The sequence below is a fragment of the Mustela erminea genome, chromosome 4, assembly GCF_009829155.1.
Source record: "Mustela erminea isolate mMusErm1 chromosome 4, mMusErm1.Pri, whole genome shotgun sequence".
In the NCBI taxonomy this organism is placed as follows: Eukaryota; Metazoa; Chordata; class Mammalia; order Carnivora; family Mustelidae; genus Mustela; species Mustela erminea.
The window spans coordinates 100,886,828-100,907,008 of record NC_045617.1 but is presented as its reverse complement, the minus strand read 5'-3'; the positions used below and the strand labels follow the sequence as shown (position 1 = coordinate 100,907,008).

Genomic DNA, 20,181 nt, shown 5'->3' with positions numbered 1-20,181 from the left:
GGTAAATTTAGCCTCAAAAGCCATGCCAGTCAAAATGACACTTAAGATCTTTTAATATAAAATACAATTTCTAGGAAATTAAGGTTTGTAACTACTTTATAGTACTATAGTACTATAGTACTATGAGGTGACAGTTGAAATGTCACATAAATTTTAAATCTGATTTGTAAAAGTTTAGATAATGTAACATACAGAGTCACTGAGCAGAAAAAGGAATTGCTAATATGCTATATATTAGATACTGTTACATAACATGATAGGGGTTAATAAAGGAAAAAGGAGACAGAGGAGCTTGTTTTTATAGAGGGGATATAGTAACAAAGGCATATGAATACTAAAAGAATATACAGAATATATTTAAAATACACAAACAACACTGTCTATCTGATATACTGAATTTTATCTAGTATGCTTACTGGATGCATGTATGAGAAGAATAACTCAGTAGGTGCTCTTTTTGTACAGACCATGTGGGGGCCACCAGGCTGACTTAAAATAAATGATACAAAGTGAATCACTACAGGAATTTTCAACCCCACTGAAGATACAAATAAAAAATATGTGAGAAGGAGCAAGTAGAGGAATGAATAGTCAGCTATGACATATGAGGAAATCTCCAGAGACAAGTGGAAGTTGAGCTATATTTTGACAGAGATTAGACAACCCAGAAGTTCAAACATAGAAATTATGGAACAGTTTGTGTGGGAGGAGAGACATAGGGGAATAAGAAGGAAAGAATGGCCATGTTTTGGTTGAACACAGAAAACAAATTACATTTACCTGAAGTAAAGACAGTTATATAACAGACTGATGAATGGGTGGGGAAAATCTTAAAAGCAAAGCAAAATCTTAAAAGCAAAAGAAAGTTTGACTGTATAAGATTTTCTCCCCCAAATTCGGATAAATTATCATAAAAAGATGTTTGAGGAATGATTTTTTTTTCCAGTAGGTATTTATAATACAGATTTGAAAGATGAGGGACTGAATTTACTGTGATGAGTGAAATAACTGAAGTTAGGTGATAAGAGCCTAAACCAGAGTGGAAATTGGAATAAAGACTAAAAATATTGAGCCAGTAACAAGAGAGAACCAGAATACCGGCAGGTCATAAAGGACATGTATAGGTTATGAAATAAAAATAGCCTCCAGGTGTTGAGCTCAGGAAACTGAGAAGATAATGGTACTGGTGAATATGTTGCAACTGGAGAAGTTTCCCTACTTTGGTAAATCAAAAAATGATATTGTGGTATCACTCCAGCTAAAAGGAAGACATTCCACTGTATATATTCAGTGTAGAGATTATTCTCTGGAAACACTGAACAGCCTCAAATGAAAGAGCTAGTTTACTGACATCCAGGCATCTTACAATAAAACTGTCAAGATTCCAGCCAACCGCTCTCATGTAAACTCTGCTGTTGATAAACATTACCCACACAATTTCCAATAAGCTTAGAGTCCCTCATTCTTTAACATCAATACACAGCAAAAGATCAGCAGACATTTGAAGAATGTTTGGAAGATAATTTATAAAGCTTAAAAGTTTAGATGCCAAACAGAGACCAAAACAAGCAGGAAACAGTCACCTGGAAGAAACAGAAACTGCATGGATAAGAATATATATAAAAGCAGAGCTACAAAAAACTACAATTAATATCCTCGAAGAAATAGAGAAAATGATGCATCTATAAAAACACAAACAGGATGCTTTGAAAATGATCCAAGCAGGAGATAATAAAACTATTTGAGAGCAAAATTTTAAAAGAGAGTTGTGATACATTAGAATAAACAACCAAGAAAATTCCTCAGGCAGTACCCACCCAAGACAGAAAATCAGAAGGGGAAAAATACAATGGGAGCAGAAATCTAGTTAGTAAGAATTCCAGAGAGAGAAAGAGAGAGAGCCAAAGGCAGAGACTTAACCCACTGAGCCACCCAGGCGCCCTGAGAAAGAGAGAGAGAATAGAGACAACCAAGGAGAAGAAATGATCAAAGAATAAGTAAGAAAATGTCCCAGAATTGGAGGATAGGAATTCTGGATTCCTATCCAGAATTTTGGATTGCCTAGAACAATAAATTAAAAAAAGCCTAGACCTAGAAACACAATAAATTTGAGAACAGCAGGGGATAGAAGAGAAACCTTGGACGTTTCCGAAAAAAAAAGTTATGTAAGAAGGATGGGAATAACAATTGTTTGAAACTTCTCAACAGTAACTTTGATTGCCAGGCAGCATCTTTCAAATTTGGAGGAAAAATGATTTGGCTTACAGTACCATCCCCAGTTAATCCATCAATCACTTAAAATTACAAATTTTGGGACTTTAGTTTTTTAAAGATTTTATTTATTTATTTGACAGACAGAGATCACAAGTAGTCAGAGAAGCAGGCAGAGAGAGAGGAGGAAGCAGACTCCCTGCTGAGCAGACAGCCCGATGCAGGACTTGATCCCAGGACTCTGGGATCATGACCTGAGCCGAAGGCAGAGGTTTTAACCCACTGAGCCACCCAGGTGCCCCAAATTGGACTTTAAAAAAGTTCCATCCTGATGGAAATTGTTCTTGAGCAAACATGAGAGAAAAACAATTATTTGGAAACAAAAAAAGATGTAAAGATGGGATTAACATGGGGTTTAAGAAATTGTGGCTCAAACTACCCGGGAATATGGGATATCACAGGACCCCAGCAGCACTCTGGGTTAAAGACCTGTTAAGCCAGATGGGACATGACAGATTGTTGGTAGTAATTTAGCATTTGGAAAAGTTGTTCATGTGCTAAAAAATCTGTAGAATCAACTGGAAAAAAAAAATAGTCATAAACAGAAAAAAAAAAAAAAAACCCAGCAAATAAAACCCAAAACCATATGGTCATTATTCACTTTGTTATAAGAAATGAAGCATATCACAAATGACTCCAAGGCTCATCAATGACCAATTCTGACACAATTTAAGAAATGTAAACGGAGACTTCTCACTTAAGAAACAACTGTGATAAAACTGTACTGGGTGAGTGGCAACCAGGAGGTCAAGTGGATTTGGGTGAATAGCAAATGTAACCCTTCAATTACTATACTATAGAATGAAGCGATAATATCTAAAAGTGATATACTGAGCATTCACAGTATAATCATGTTACATAAGAGAATGTAATAACCATCAGAAGAACCAGCTGAAAGAAGTAAATACTGCATCTGGAGATCAGGATCCAGGAGTGGATACAGATGGAGAACAAAAACTGGCCTGTATTGCATGCCTATCCTCCCTCCCTCCTTTTCTAGTAGGCTCTATGCAAGGCAGGGCTTGAACTCATGCAGCTCCACTGCAGTGCTTGAATTTACCACCCCAAGATCAAGACCTGAGCTGAGATCAAGAGTCAGAAGCTTAACCAAGTGAGACACCCAGGTGCCCCTGTATTCTTATCTCTTGGTAATATTTGCTATTTTTAAAAATGTGCAGGGGCACCTGGGTTGCTCAGTGGGTTAAAGCTTCTGCCTTCTGCTCAGGTCATGATCCCAGGGTCCTGGGATCGAGCCCTGCATTGGGGTCTCCGCTCGGCGGGCAGCCTGCTCCCCCCACCCTCTCTCTGTCTGCCTCTCTGCCTACTTGTGATCTGTCTGTCAAATAAATAAATAAATAAATAAATAAATAAATAAATAATTTTTTAAAAATGTAAATATTTTCCTGGATAAAAAATAAAATTAACTACTCCCACTCCCTCCAGACACGCTGTCATATTCATGACATTGGGAAAATGTGGGAAAGCAAGCACAAAAGGGAAACTCTGACTTTCTGGTTGGAGGTATCGAGAGTGAAATCCACAGAGAAAGTAGTGACAGTACACCAGTCGTATCATGGGTCTCTAAATACGACAGTCTTCAAGTCTGATCAAAGATGGTACCTGGAAGCCAACAACTTCAGTGAAACATGTCTTTTGAAAGTGGCTTTTATAGAGACCATGAGATTTAAAAAAAAAAAAAAAAAGAAAAAGTTTATAAAATTCTCTCCCAGTCAAATTTGTGGACAATATTTTACTAAATAATATGTTCTAGACTTTATACAGTTTCAAAGAGGACATCCAATTAACAATCTGATTTGTACACATTGATAAAAAGTGTATTTGTTTTATCTCATCACTGTTAGTATCATGATAGGTCAAAGCATCTATTGCGTTCTGATAAAACTGTCACCACGATGAGTGAATAGTCACACAATGTATGACTAGACGTCAGGCCTCTCTGGAAATGCTTGGAGTTTAGAATATGAAGACATTTTGGGACACCTGTGTGGCTCAGTCAGGTAAGCATCTGCCTTCGGCTTAGGCTATGACTCCCAAGGTCCTGGGATCGAGTCCCACATCGGGCTCCCTGCTCCTCGGGGATCCTGCTTCTCCCTCTGCCTGCTGCTCTCCCTGCTGGTGCGCTTTCTCTCTCTCTCTCTCTGACATATAAATAAATAATACCTTTATGGAGTTATGGAGACATTTTACGGCAAAGAATTTTAAGTTAAAGAAGGTGGCATTTTGATTTGGGCTATGATGGAGACGATGACAATACTGGAATTAGAGACAAAGGCTGTTTTTAACCAAAAATAAGTCAGTTTTTAGCCAGTTTCCATGAAGACTAGTTCATAACTGTTCCACCAGATCCTGTTACAATACTGTTAGAGGAAAGGTCCATGACAATGCAGGGGTAGCGGCGAACGAGGGTTAGGACAGTCATTTTTTAAAAGAAGTATATTTAAAATTAACATGGAATAATAAGAAAAATAGAGTTTTTACAGAAGAGTTTTGGTTATTTTTTATCATCTGTGGTCCTAGGTATTCTACATATTCACTTCCATAAATAGTAACTTAAATTCTGCCTTGGCTTATGATATACATAGAAAGATAACGAGTTTCTGTTGCAGTTGTTTGTTTTTCCCAACATCACTTTAAAGTAGTTTAGCCATAGTCATCTCAACATGCAGCTCCTATTAACGCCTAGCACTAGCAAAACAAAGTTAAGGTGAAATTATTGTTCAAGGTAATCTTAAAAGTCAATTTAAATAATAAAAACAGAAAGCATTCATTAGGATGAAATTAAGCAATAAATACCATTCTGGAAGTCAAGTGAATGCCTAATTTTAATTAAAATTTCAATTAAAACCCCTGTAAAACCAAGTGGGTCTGACCAAATACATACATGCATAATGAGTCTTTAAAGGAGCCATTAATTTCAAGCACTGGTTGTAATTTCTGCTCTTAACAAGTTTTCCTTTACAACTCCAAAAGGCAGTTTCAAGAAAAGGTCCCTGAGCCTAAAGGGAAGGTTAGTAGATAGTAACAGCTAAAACATGCCTAAAATAATAGCTGACTTTAGGGGCCATGCTGCACTGACTCTTTTAATTCTCACAAGGACGCAAGGTAGGCTCTATCGTTAACTTTATAGAGGAATAAACTTGAGTGCAACCAAGTTGAGTAACTTGCTCATGACCAATCACTTCAACATGTTGTCTCCTTCTTGCGGACATTCTAAGTTCCAAGAGAAGAGGGAAAAGTTTTCCTTCACTGTCCTGTTTATATCCACAGCTCTCCTGGCATGTTTCCACGGTCTTTAGGAATGAGTCTGTGCTGCCTGATGACCCAGCAGTTCACATGTGCTGGTTGGTATTTTTATCTGCCTGTTGATCTAACCTTATTGTGTAGCCCATTCAGGACCCATGTCTGCAATATATCAGAGAGTATGAGGGTAGCATTGTACTCTGGAGCCAGCAGAACTTGGACTGGGCTGTCCGTCTGGGACTGCTTCTGACCTATGGCTGGGGAGTTTTCAGACAAGTCACTTAGCCTCCTGGAACTTCAGTTTCATCATTTATAAATGTAGATGAGAACAAATGTATCCAAAAAGTGGTAAGGACTGGGGAGTACATATGTGGCAGAGCCAAGGTGGAACAGAGTAGGCATTCCACCAGTGGTCTCTTGAAAGAGGTCAGATCACAGTAACCCAAGTAAACCCTGTCCAGTGTCTATCATGGCATTTTTAATAGCCTGACTCTGAAATGCTTTTTTGGGTAGTACTATATATAGTGACTACATCATGATAACTATCAGATTCTTAATAATACTAAAATAAGAACAATCCAGAGATCAGGCTGCTCAAAGTGATAAAGTGCCTCTATTTTTTTTTTTTATATATTTTATTTATTTGTTTGACAGAGAGAAAGTGAGAGAGCACAAGCAGGGGGGGCAGCAGAGGGAGAGGGAGAAGCAGGCTTCCCACTGGGGTAGCCTGATTTGGGGCTCGATCCCATGACCCTGGGATCATGACCTGAGCCAAAGGTACACATTCAACTGACTGAGCCACCCAGGTGTTCCAGGGCTTCTATTTTTACAAACAACTGTTATTATTAAGCCCATACTAAGACTGTTTTCATAAGGAGCAAAATCACTCCTAGAATCACAGAACTTTAGGGAACCTGAAATATATCTCAACACCCCACCCCTCATTTTGGGGATGGAGAACTTGGAGCCCAAGGAAGTTATACGACTTGCCCAATGTTTTAATGTTCTTTAGTGGCTCAACCAGAACTGAAACCGAAGCCTCCAAACTTCCATGCAAAGTTTCGTTTTTTATCTCGAAAAAATAGCTAAACAGATTATATTAAAATTTGAAACTAATATAAATTCTGTAAATGACTGATAATGTTGGAGCTAAACACAATGATCTTACCTGTAGGAACCATACATAACTTTCTGGCAGTCAATTAACAAAAATTTCTGTTCCAATTTTCCATGAAATTTTGCTCCTGTTTTGGAAAGATAATCTTGGCCTTTTACTGTCCGCACTCGAATATTCTAGAATTACATGTAAACAGAAAGTAAAATTATAACTAGAAAAGAGATATTTTGGAAGTGAAATATATGTCAATATAAAATCTTAGTACCAAAAAAGTATACTTGAAATAATCTTTTAAATCAGCAATAACAAAAAAATGGTAAAAGCAAATGTTAAGACATCACAAAAAAAAAAAAAAGGCTCAAGAAAAACAGTCACTTAAAATATATATTTTAACATAACATAAATAGGAGGCATTATTCTACATTTATACAGAAGGACTTCATAAATCACCTAGGGTCCTATTGCAAGAGAGCCATTCAGGTTACAGTAGCATGATTCCACAATAACTACAATTAAATTCCACGTTCCTTTTTAAGAAGTCAGATGTAACTGAAAACACTATGCCTAATGACTGTGATAAGCAACATCTGCTGAATGAAAGAATTACTTGAGTCAGTGGTTTCAAGGTTATTCATGGAAAAACTAAAGCATTTATTATGACTGAGCAAAGCTAACTCAGAAGCTTAAGTGCCCCATCAAGAAAGGTATCTTCTAAAACCATCATGAAGATGTGTGTTCTCAATCACATTCCAAAAAAGAACAAAGGTACCCTTCTGTGATAAATCGTTATAACACCTTAAATATATTTATGCATGTATGTATATATATTTATTTTGGGAGTGATATAGCTTAACTTGCCTTAAATTCAACTAAGATAAAAATGATACACAAAATACGTGAAGGAAAAACAAATAAACATGGAATTCTTACCCTGAGTCGTTGAACTTGACAGCCCTGTTTTTCAGTCATATTTAGGAAATGATTAAAGTTGGACTCATCAAGCAGAATGTATATGGATATCCCTCGAGTTGATGCCTCCACTATTTCTTTGAAAATGTCCACATCTGTAAATATATCCATCACTAAAGCAATGACCTATAAAAGACAAAAATGTAAAACAATTTTAGATAATAAGTAGAGGTTTAGAAATTCCTTTCTTTCAATAGTAATTGAATACAATGGAAAATATTCAAATACATAATACTTATAAATGTATAAGTGTGTATAAGTATATAAGTATAAATGCACACACACACAATGTGTGTGCATTTCCTAAAGTAGAAGATGCAAAAGTATACTGAAAATAAACAAGTGACTACATACAGATTTGCAGAACTAAGTAATTTTATATTGGTTTTATGTCAAAGGGAATCTGCATTTCAGTAGGTTTGCTGAGCAAAGGACAAACCCAAATCAGAACAGGGTAATGGGAAGGGACAGGTAGATGGAAGGTGGAAACCAGTGTTAAAATTTTTTTGTGGGAAATATTTATGGGGAAAAGCAACCTCTCTGAAACTAGCTGTTAGTAATAAATGTTTTGGGATACTGGGAAAGAGAAATAATTTTTTTTTTAGATTTTTATTTATTTATTTGACAGAGAGAGATGACAAGCAGGCAGAGAGGCAGGCAGAGAGAGAAGGAGGGGAAGCAGCCTCCCCGCTGAGCAGAGAGCCCGATGCGGGGCTCGATCCCAGGACCCTGGGATCATGACCTGAGCTGAAGGCAGAGGCTTTAACCCACTGAGCCACCCAGGCGCCCCAAGAGAAATAAATCTTAAAGAAATAGAAATATAGGTAGGAAGCAGCCAAAGCTGAGAAAGGGCATCAGACTTAAAAGACCAGAAAATTAAATATATATACCTAAAATGAGCTTAGCAGACAAAATAAACAGAATAAGCAAAAAGGCAGTACGATTAAAAAGATAAACACAGAAATTTCCTAAAGAACAGACTCCTAAAATGGAGAGAGTGCAAGTTAACTATCGGCAACAGAACCATTACTGACTCTGAGAAGCAGTGGAGGGAAATAATGCTGAAAGAAGGGAAAATGACTAGACTGTCTACATACTATTTGTTGGAGAAGAACACAAAATCCCTGCTCTTGGTGAAGATTGCATATTAGATCAGGGAAGAAACCATAAGCAATAAATACAATAAATAGATAAATTCGGTAATAAGTTATAAGGTGTTTTTTTTTTTTAAAGATTTATTTATTTATTTTAAAGAGAAAGAGAGGAACAGAGAAAGAGTGCCTGTGTGCATGCATGAGTGGGGGAATGGCATGGGGAGAGGGATAAACGGACTCCTTACTAAGCCCTGATGCAGGGCTAGCTGGATGCTTAACTGACTGAGCCACCAAGCACCTCTGTAAAATAAGAAGCTTACTGGGGAAAAAATATAAAAGAGTAAGGGGGTTATAAGCCCCCCAAAATTGAGAAGGTAGGGTTTGGGACTTTCTAGATAGGTCTCTGTGAGAAAGCACCCTTTGAGCAAAGACATAAAAAGGAATGGAGTTAGTCATCAACATGATTATCCTGACAAATTGTGTTCCAGGCAGGGGATATCGGCAGTGCAAAGGCCCAACATCAGGAGTTTGCCCGGCATATTCAAGAAGCAGCAAGAAGATAGCAGAAACGACATGAAATCACAAGGCCTTCAAGGTATTATAGAGCCTTCAGCCTTCTGTCCTGAATAAGATTATAAACTATGAGAAGCTTTTCAGTTGAGGCAACAAGATGATATGATTTATGTTTGAAAAGGATTTGTTCTGGTTACTGTGTTGATGCTAAGGGTGGAAGCCAGGGTGGAAGCAGGCAGGCCAGTTAGAACTACTGGAGCAATTTAAGTGAGGGGTGACGGCTGCTGGTCCGAGTCACCATCAGTGATGAAGACAGATGGCCAAATGTCAGATACTTTTGAGCCAAAGGATTTCTGAATGGATTGAACATAGGATGTGAGAGGAAAAGTGGGGAAAGAGATAGACTCTAAAATTCTTAGCGTCATCAATGTGAAGGACCAAGTTGTCATCAACTAAGTTCGGGAAGACTACAGCGACGTTAAATTTTAGGGAGAAGATTAAAAAGACTAGTTAAGTTTGAGGGGCCAGGTGGAATGCTAAGTTGAGAAGTCTAGGCCAGACATGCCAACTGGGTGTCAGTTGTGCGGAGATGACAATTAAATCCAAGTCACCAAGGGAGACTGGATAAAGAAAAGGAGACCAAGGACTGTGCCCTGGGACAAGAGAAGATATCAGCAAAGGACACTATAGTTTCAGTGGAGTGATAAGCACAAAAGCCTTACTCTAAGACATTTAAGAGGCAATGCGGAAGACAAGTACTGGAAATAGCAGGTACAGGCAACTCTTCTTGAGTAAACTGGCTATAAGAAGAAGCAGTGACATGAAGAGGTAGCCGTGGGGAAAGCTGGGTCAAACGGGGTTTTACTTTTTTGCTGTTTTAGGGTGAGGGAAATAATGGCCTGTCTGCACGCTAATGAAATGAGTGAAACTGAATGATGTAGGAGATGGTGGGAGATGGGTGGTGAAGGAAAGAATTTCTGCAGAAAAGTCTTTGAGGAGGCAATAAAAGAGCAAATCTAGTGTAAAAATAAAGTTATGAGAGCACAGAGAATAAAGACTAGGAAAAGATCACCTATAATATCAAGACAGAAGGCCCAGTGTGTGGTAGTGGCGCTGGGCACGTTCTCTTGTGAATGCTTCAACATTTTCCATGAACTGGGAAGCAAGGGCTTCAACTGAGAAGACCCTAGATTATGGAAGATGTGTTAGATAGAGAATGATGACAGGGGTAGTAAGTCATCATCTAGGATGGTAGGAAACAGAATCAACTACAGAAATGGAGTATAATTACAGGACATATTAAGAACTCTCTAAACATAAATTTAAGATGAGAACAGTCAATGTGGTTGTGAGTTATTCTCCACCTTTTTCAGCTGCAAGGCTGCCAGCACGAAGGAGGCAGAAAGTTTGATTAAATCATGGATGTAGTTATGGCCATGAGAATATAATGGAGAGAGATAAGGAAGAAGAACTGAGGGTATAGGTAATGTGGGAGGCTAAAGTGACTTGTCATGGGATTTAAACTAGACAAAGAGAGGAAAAGAGGGTGTCATGGATGTGAGAAGCAGTGAAATAAGACTGGAATCAATGAATTTGTGGTCTTGCTGAGGTTAAAAAACGATTAAATATTAAGAAATTACTGTTAATTTTTTTCATGTTGACCGTAATAATAAGTCTTATCTTTTAAATATGCATATTAATATGGCTACAGGTGAAATGATATGTTACCTTGTATTTAGTTCATACGATGGTCAATGAAACAAAACTGGCAAAACATGAGGGTTCTATATACTTACTTTCTACTTTTGGATACTTCCACAGCACAAAGTTTAAAAAATAAACAAATAAAGGAATGTTGGATACTATCAAGTGCCAGAGGGAAGTGAGAGTCAGACGAGGATAGGCTGAATTAAGTTCTAGAGGATCCGCAGTTATAGGCTACACTGTGACCAAGGATACGACCAGGAGTCAGGGGCTGAGGTCTGCGTAGGACGAGATCATGGGAGGCAAGGAACTAATCTTTAGGAGCATCTCTTAATGGATAGCTGAGATAGGAGGAACCCTGGAAAGAGCGATGGAGACCAAGGAACAAAACTGTCAAGAAATGAGAGCGGATGGAATAGACATGGCAACAATAACCAGGAAAATGTAAGGGGCATATTATGAATATGTTAGAAGATGAAAGAAAGTCATGGATGATATGTATACTTCTTTGTATTTATTCTATTGGGATATTATAGGAAAATGCTGGACCATAATAACACCCAAATCATACAAGTTGATGACATTCTTCAAACTACCTATGAAACATACTTGAATCAGATTTGTTCCAGGAAGAACAATTTCAATCACTCTAGTAGTGATTGAATGACCCTTTTTTTACTTATGAATGGTATGAGGTGCCAGAAGAAGGAAAAAGACAGTGGTAACAACCTCATCCATGTCTTGTGCATATTCTTTATAAAACGAAATATGAGGAAGAAACCTTCAAGTCACAGCAAAGCTATTAATTAATGTATTTACACAGAAATAACAAGTGGTATGATGAGATAGAACACTGAGATAAGGAAAAGAAAATGTCCATATTATAAACCTATTTTACAGAATAACTAGAGAGGAAATTGTTTTTTAAAATAAGGAAACATTGGGTGCCTGGGCTCAGTGGGTTAAGCCTCTGCCTTCGGCTCAGTTCATGATCTCAGGGTCCTGGGATCGAGTCCCTCATCGGGCTCTCTGCTTGGCAGGGAGCCTGTTTCTCCTCTCTCTTTCTCTGCCTGCCTCTCTGCCTACTTGTGATCTCTCTCTGCCAAATAAATAAATAAAATCTTTAAAAAAATACAATAAAATAAGGAAACATTGTACTGTTTAGGAAATTTGTATTGTTTAGGAAATTAGCACATCTAGAAAAATTTCTTTTATTTGCTAGAATCTCATGTAATAAATTAATTAAGACTTTGGAAATAAACAAAATACATTACCAGGATAAATAAAGGTTTCTGTTTGCAAAAACATAATTGAAGTTAGTCAGCCATTGGATGATTCTAGCATACTAAATGTAGAACAAATTACAGTCTCTCTTGCATGACAGATAATACACTGGATCAGGATCCAAAAGACTAGATTACACATCTTTGACAAAGCTTATCTGATGTCAACCGAGTCAGGTAGCTTATCAGGACTTCTGGTTTCCTGCATTCTCATGAGATGGAAAATTAAATAAGGTCTACAGAAAATTTCAGCTGTGCCAAGAATGGCAAAATAAAATGCAGTTTTTTTAAAAATTTTTTATGGTGGGTTATATTCCTGGAAAGGAATAATAATTACTAAGGAGGTATGCCAACCTGATCTGAAAGTATTATAATCTCAAGTAGTTAACTAAATCACAGTGTGCTGTAGAAATCACCACAATGACTATCTATAATGAAAGAAAAATTATATACCTAATTAGCACAAGGCTTTTTGAAAGGCACATCAATTGGTTTTTATAAGTCAATAAAGAAACCAGTCACATGAAATAGTATTCATTAAACTACTATGGTGTTATATATGGTTTAAATTCTTATTTAGCTTCTTCATTGATTCCTGTTTTATTCTTGCTTTGTAAACTGAAAAAGTAAACAACTAAATGTATTCATCAGCAACAGGAGACTTAGAAAACTTTTAGAAGATATTCTGGGTCATTTTTAAGATTTGAGTGAAACTTCACATCTTTTAGTAGTTGCAGAGAACCTGACTCAAGGTCACTGGTTTTCTCTTATCCGACTTACAGCAGGCGAATTCTCCCAAAGTGACCCAGACACGGCAGGTCACACTAAATTAAAATAACATGAACACTGACAATAAATTTCTCATAAATTCATGATCATGACACAGTCTAAGGCCATTCCGGAGATTGTACAATCAGTTGTTAAGTAATATAATATAATCGTCATTCAGAGAAAGAAAAAAATGCTCTGTATGTGCATGGTTATTAGGGGTGGGTCTACAGTAGAAGGGAACAGACTCACAGAGCTTCATGGATAAGCCTTAAATAATGGGTAAAGATTACGTTCAGCTATCCAAGCTGGAGGATCAGCATTGCAAAGATAAGGAAGCAAAGACTAGAATAAAGATAGTAATATTTTTATAAAAAATGTTTACTGAATTAAGCTCAAGTTAAATACAAAGGTCATTCCTTATGAATATGGAATAGACAGGATTTACACAGGTTATGAAAGATCTTGAATATCTGACATGTTTAGTTTTGATTTGGAAGTGCAATATAAAGCCTGAAAAATTAAGTATCTGGACAAAACAGTGTCCCGAGAAAATGAGTCCGATAGCAATATTCATACTGAAAATATCTAAATTCCACTGAGTGATGCTGACTGAAGATTATGAAGCCTCATTATTCTTACTGTAATGTTCATATTTATAAATGCACTAAAATTTTTTTAAAAAGGTGAGGTAGGAACCAGTGATAAGATGAAAAGAACTGAACATTGAAGATAGATTTGATATAAAATTTTTATTACAATGTTAATATTCAATACCTGCATTGACTTAGAAACACGCTTCACAATCTTCAGAATTTTTAATTTTGAGCCCTATCTTATTTTTCTCATTGTCATCCATTAGGAAAGAAAGCCATTAGCAATATGCTTTTATATGACCTAGATACTTCATGAAATGTAAGTATACCTTGGGTTAATGTTCTGTAGTCACAGAACTGTCATTATCATGCTCAAAATTGAAAAATTGAATATTATACCTTTTATGCTTCAAAATACTAAGCACCATTTGAAAGGGTTCAGACTTCCTTCGTAATTGCCTGCATGGATACAGGAGGATTTATTTTTTCCAACAGAAGAAAAGCTAATAAGGAGTTCAAATTTTTAAAAAAGTAAACAAATGGAGTTCTATAATAACTATATTTTTAATAAAATTCAACATAGCTAGAAAACTTCAAATTGAATAATAGAAACCAAGGGAAATGATTCCTTAGGGAATATATATTTTCAGTCTGTAAAAATCTGTCAAAAGCAATGAGATAAGTGGATTTCAAAAAAAAGGTGATGTGAAGAATAAGTGCTTTTTGGTCCTTATCCTTTTGCAGCCTAAGGAAAAGTGTTCATTTTGTGTAAAATGTAACATGCACTATATTGTGTGTACTATACTATTTAGTATGACAGCTTTACATTATGAATACCTTAATTTTTGCAGACATTTAACAACCTGTACTAATAGATGTTACCAATATATCATTTGCTTGGTCTATCACAAGTGACCTTGGGGAAGCCACTGAAACAATTCTGAGTCTCACTGATCTCTGTACTACATTGAATAAACCAGAGAAGATTTTGCATTTTACCAAGTTCTAAAATTTTGTGTTTCAAGAACTGTTGATTTACTCCCAATTACCCAACATCTGGGGAAATGTTTGGGCTCTATTATGGCTGTGACATAGATTTGTCGAACTCGTATGTATGTCTGACAACTCAGAAGAGAAACTGCATAAATTATTTCCTGCATCTTTTACATTGTACTATATGATAGAAGGTACTTATACATCACTGTTACGGACTGCATGTTTATGTCCTTTCAAAATTCGTTTGTTGAAATCCTAACACCCGGGGCGACTGGGTGGCTCAGAGGGTTAAAGCCTCTGCCTTCAGCTCAGGTCATGATCTCAGGGTCCTGGGATCAAGCCCCGCATCGGGCTCTCTGCTCAGCAGGGAGCCTGCTTCCCCTCTTTCTGTGCCTGCCTCTCTGCCTGCTTGTGATCTCAATCTCTGTCAAATAAATAAATAAAATTAAAAAAAATAAAAGAAAGAAGGAAAGAAAGAAATCCTAACACCCAATGTGATGGAGTTTGGGGGTGGACCCTGGGAAGTAATTAGGTCCTGAGGACAGAACCCTCATGAATAAGAATAGTGACTTTATAAAAAAAAGACCCTAGAGAACTGTCCTGTACCTTCCACGATGTCAGGACAGTGAGAAGACGGCTGTGCATAAAGCAGGAAGGGAGTCCCCAGACAGACACTGAATCTGCCAGCATCTTGATCTTGGACACCAGAACTGTGAGAAATAAATGTTTGCTATTTAAGCTACCAAGCTACCCAGTCTTTGATATTTGTGTTACAGTTGCCCAAATGGACTAAGACAACTATGAAAATGCATTATGTTTTTATCTTTATAATTTAATCAGAGCCTTTTATCAGCTCTGTGCAAGTCAGATAGGGGAGGGGAAGGGAAGAATGAATTGGGAGCAGGCCTAAAAGCCTGAAAGCAACTGCAAAGAAGAGCCATACTCCTTTCACTGATTTCATAGTTCAGTATTTTCCCTAAAGTGACGTTTCCTGAAGTGTGGCCTGGCAAGGGTCTTCTTGCACAAGCCCCCAAAGCTGACGTGTCAGAGCAGTCAGCGCTGGGAAAAATGAGCTCAGGACTTCCCAGCCTCTGTGATCACAGCCACTGTCCATCTGACAGCCAAAGCAGGAGCTAGCCCAGGAATGACAGGGAAAGCCTGAATGACAGCAGGCAGCACCAAAGCCTATTCTGTTCAACTGGCAACAGCTACCATCCCACTGACTTTGTGCAAAGCCCAAGTCAGTAGGTCAAAAGGATGCTCTTTAAAATAAAGACCTGTGCTCTATCATAGCACTAGAAATGCTAGTTTATTCTGCTGCTATAGAAAAATCAGTCACATTTTAGTCAAATTCTGGCAACATTTGTAAAAAAATAGTAGGCGCAAGTTAAATTTATATAGTTATTTAATAGTAAAAACTCCTAATTACTAGGAAACTATGACACATTCATAATTTCTAAAAGACACAGTACATGCTATATAGTACCCTAATACTCTAAGGTATATATAGCAGTATAGAAACATAGTAGTATAACCTCCCTAGGAATGAAATAAAATGCAATATTTATATGTGACTTTTTAAAAAAACTTCAGTCTTAACTTTGACTATCAAAATTATCAAACATATAGAAAAGTTGAAAGACTGACACCAATACTTAAGAAGTGTTAAAATGCTGTCACGTTTAATTCTGTGTAAATGTATTAGAGACTTGGGATCAAAATTCAGAATAAAAATAGAGAGAAATCTGATTATGGCTGTAATTTTTACGCAGGGTGTGGGAGATGGCTTGGGATGAAACAGAAGGCACTTGACTAGAACAGAAGATTCATTTGAGACCAACAGCCATTCATTAATAGTAATAAACATTTCTCTACTTAGTTTCTGAAAAGCTTGCTATTAACATTTCAATTTTGCACTAAAATTGTATGTGTAATTGTATGTGTATTTTCACTGATGATGTTTAAAAGAAAGCATTATTATGCTGAGTGAAATAAGTCAAGCAGAGAGAGTCAATTATCATATGGTTTCACTTATTTGTGGAGCATAACAAATAGCATGGAGGACATGGGGAGTTAGAGAGGAGAAGGGAGTTGGGGGAAATTGGAAGGGGAGGTGAACCATGAGAGACTATGGACTCTGAAAAACAATCTGAGGGGTTTGAAGTGGCGGGGGGGTGGGAAGTTGGGGTACCAGGTGGTGGGTATTATAGAGGGCACAGATTGCATGGAGCACTGGGTGTGGTGAAAAAATAATGAATACTGTTTTTCTGAAAATAAATAAATTGAAAAAATTAAAAACAAAAAACAAAACAAAACAAAAAAACACGAATACCCAAATCAGACACAGTACAAATTTAACTGGAAAACAAAACAAAAAAACCTAATCCTTTACACTATGCCAATTCAATATATGTATGTTTAAGCCAAATTCTTTCTGTATTATATGAGAAATTTGAACAAAATATATGAAATTTTGTACTTTGCATGTTTACATTAGTGTCACAAATAGTGATGAAATAAAATCTATTTAAATTATCTATTAAAAAAAAAGAAAGCATTATGGGGAAAATGACTTTATTAGAGTAATTATCATTTTAAATCATTAATTTAAACAAAACAAAACTACTCAAAATTCTGACCAAAGAGGTAAAACTATGGCAAAGGGTACGTCACTATATTTTCTATTTCCTTTTTGCTTTTTACCAGCCATGAGTATTAGCATGGCATTAAAATGAGAAACTATTTTTAAAAAATATTTTAAATTTAAGAAGCCACTGGGAAAGAAATAATTAGGAGTGGAAAATTCTTTAAAAATCATTCTATGGTCTTATAAAAACTATAATTTTAAGTAAAACCTGTTTAGACTAAAACATATTTAGTTGTTCTGAATAAGTGTGCTATAATTATTGGGTTAGTTAAACCTTTCTGTAATTAACTCCACAAAACTTAAATATATTTACATTGTTACCCAGCCTCCCTGGACAAGTATACCTGAAACAGATCGGGTGTTTAATTTTTGTTGTAGGCCAGTGGCTACATGGCGTCTGGTCTCAAGGAGCACATAGTTTCCTGAGAGATTCACTTGAAGAACTATAAATCAATGTGATACTTGTCATAATAAAATTATAACCAAACTACTGTAAGGGAAACATTTCTTCTAACTAAAAACTGTATGCCATCAGTACCTGGAGCCTAGCTGAGTGAAGTGTCGCCTTAGATCTTGTGAAATAAGGGAAGGAGACTACCTTCTAAGAATTAAATGCCATTGAAGAGTGGATCAAAGCACTGGTACAGAGAGTCCCTTAGCAGAGAAAGAGAGGTCTGCACGATATGAGGACAGCCAACTGAGTCCACATGAGTGACAGCAGCATAAATAAAGGCAGAGGCTTCAGCAGAAGAATAGGGCAGTAGGTTAACTGTGGAAAAAGAGTCACAGAGACAAATACTGCCCACTTTCATTTAAATAGTGTCCAGAGGGACAGATGGATGACCAAAGGCATGAATTTGACCCTTCCGTAATATTGGCCAAGTAGACTTGGTTTAGTAACAGCACCTGAGCCAGACACATTTTAAACCTCATGTAACAAGTTCCTCTTATTCTAATTTTGTGGCCTTTAAGTGTACTGGGGCTTACTATGCGTATTGCCAACAGGGAGAGAACAAGGCAGCTAGGTAACTGAGATCTGTCAGGACTGTGAGCCCTTAAAATGGGCATTGTTAAAATGGCATTCTGATGTCAGACATCAGTGTTCAAAACTTAGTCAAAATAAGTTTATTTTAAAGAAATGGATGAGGCTTTGAAGTCTAAGGTCCAAGATTTAGGTCTGGATAAGCTGACTAAACTTTTTTTTTATTCTTCCTGAGACTCCTGGGAGATCTTTTTATTCTGAAACATAATCATCCATGGGCTTGAAATACCTTGTTATGTGACTTTTTGCAATATAAAGGGGGTCTGTCATGAAAAGAGGAGTGAAAGGTACTGGAGTCAGAAAGAGAAGAGTGGAAACCCTGGTGTGTTAGGAACATTGCAGAATACTGCCTGAGGAGGGGTTTGGGTAACAGGAGCTGATTCATAAGGCAGGCTCAGAAGCATGGAAGCACCATAGTAGGAACAGCTAGTGATCCAGTTTTGTTGCAACACGGAAATCTGCCGAGGAGGAGTTAGCAATAAGGCTAGATAGCCTAGGATGGTCCATTTGGCCCTGATTGGAGGGAGAAGTCCTTGAATGCCAGTATAATCAGATTCCATAAGGCACAATGAGGAAACGGTTAAAGCTTTATGGTCAAAGAACGATGTCAAAAATAGTACTTGAGAAGATTAATATGTTGGTAATATAGGATGAGTTAGAAATTGGAAGATCTATCAGCAGTAGAGCAGTTAGCTGATTTCAATCCAAATGCAGAGTAAATGTACAGGATTCCAATGTGGAGAGTGGTAGCACAAAAAAAAAGAAGGGGTGGAGGTAAATTCGCAAAGGATGTTTTGACAACACTCCATGGCTGAGTGCTTGAGGAACACAACACAGAGCAGCTAGTCTTGTATCATTAGGGATCAGAGACCCAAATTAAATGGACAATTACAGCACCATTATAAGAAAACTTAAAATTCAAAAGTAGCATTTCACTTTTTTATGTAGGAAAGCCAAAACAATGTGATGAACAATGTCCTAAAAAAGTTGCATTCTTTTTTTTAATTAAATTTATTCATTTTCAGCATAACAGTATTCATTATTTTTTCACCACACCCAGTGCTCCATGCAATCCGTGCCCTCTCTAATACCCACCACCTGGTACCCCAACTTCCCACGCCCCTGCCACTTCAAACCCCTCAGATTGTTTTTCAGAGTCCATAGTCTCTCATGGTTCACCTCCCCTTCCAATTTCCCCCAACTCTCTTCTCCTCTCTAACTCCCCACGTCCTCCATGATATTTGTTATGCTCCACAAATAAGTGAAACCATATGATAGTTGACTCTCTCTGCTTGACTTATTTCACTCAGCATAATCTCTTCGAGTCCTATCCATGTTGCTACAAAAGTTGGGTATTCATCCTTTCTGATGGAGGCATAATACTCCATAGTGTATATGGACCACATCTTCCTTATCCATTCTTTGATTTTTCTATCTGCCTACCTATCCATCCATCTATCCACCCACCCACCCACCCATCCATGCATTCTTCCTCTTTTTTAACCACTGAAACTTCAGCATTTTTAGGTATAAGGGAAAAGGTAGGTGAACAGCAAAAGAATAAAATGGGAAAGAGTGTAATTAGGTTGATGGTATAAGATCTCAGTGGTGTTAAAAGGGGATGGAGTGAGCACAGGAAGAAGAGTTTGTCTTCAAATTAGGTTACACAAAAGTGCTAAGACCACAGGGAAAAAGAGAACCGGTAGTAAGTGACAGAAATACCATACAATTCATGGTTGGAATTAAAGTGGTCCTTTGGGTGTGTGGTCAGTAAGAGTTCAGATTGTGGGCTTGCACGGGAATGAAAAAGAGCTACTTTCAGGAATACAGTAAAAAGTTAGGGGGAAATTAAAAGAGTTTGTGGTGTAAAGTGAGACCAATTGGGATAAAAAATGTGAACTTGTCATTGACTTTTAAGCA

At 37.1% G+C, this 20,181-nt stretch overlaps 1 protein-coding gene across 5 annotated transcripts in view; it reads right to left on the bottom strand.

Annotated features, from left to right (window-relative positions):
• Positions 1-20,181, bottom strand: part of FAM83B (family with sequence similarity 83 member B) — an 81,336-nt gene that overhangs the window by 7,026 nt on the left and 54,129 nt on the right. For all 5 annotated transcript variants that reach the window (XM_032340287.1, XM_032340286.1, XM_032340289.1 and 2 more), the window contains 2 exons: positions 7,580-7,744; positions 6,701-6,825 (listed from right to left, as the gene is read on the bottom strand). In XM_032340287.1, the coding sequence (XP_032196178.1) occupies positions 6,701-6,825; positions 7,580-7,744 (290 nt within the window). The remainder of the gene's footprint in view (positions 1-6,700; positions 6,826-7,579; positions 7,745-20,181) is intronic.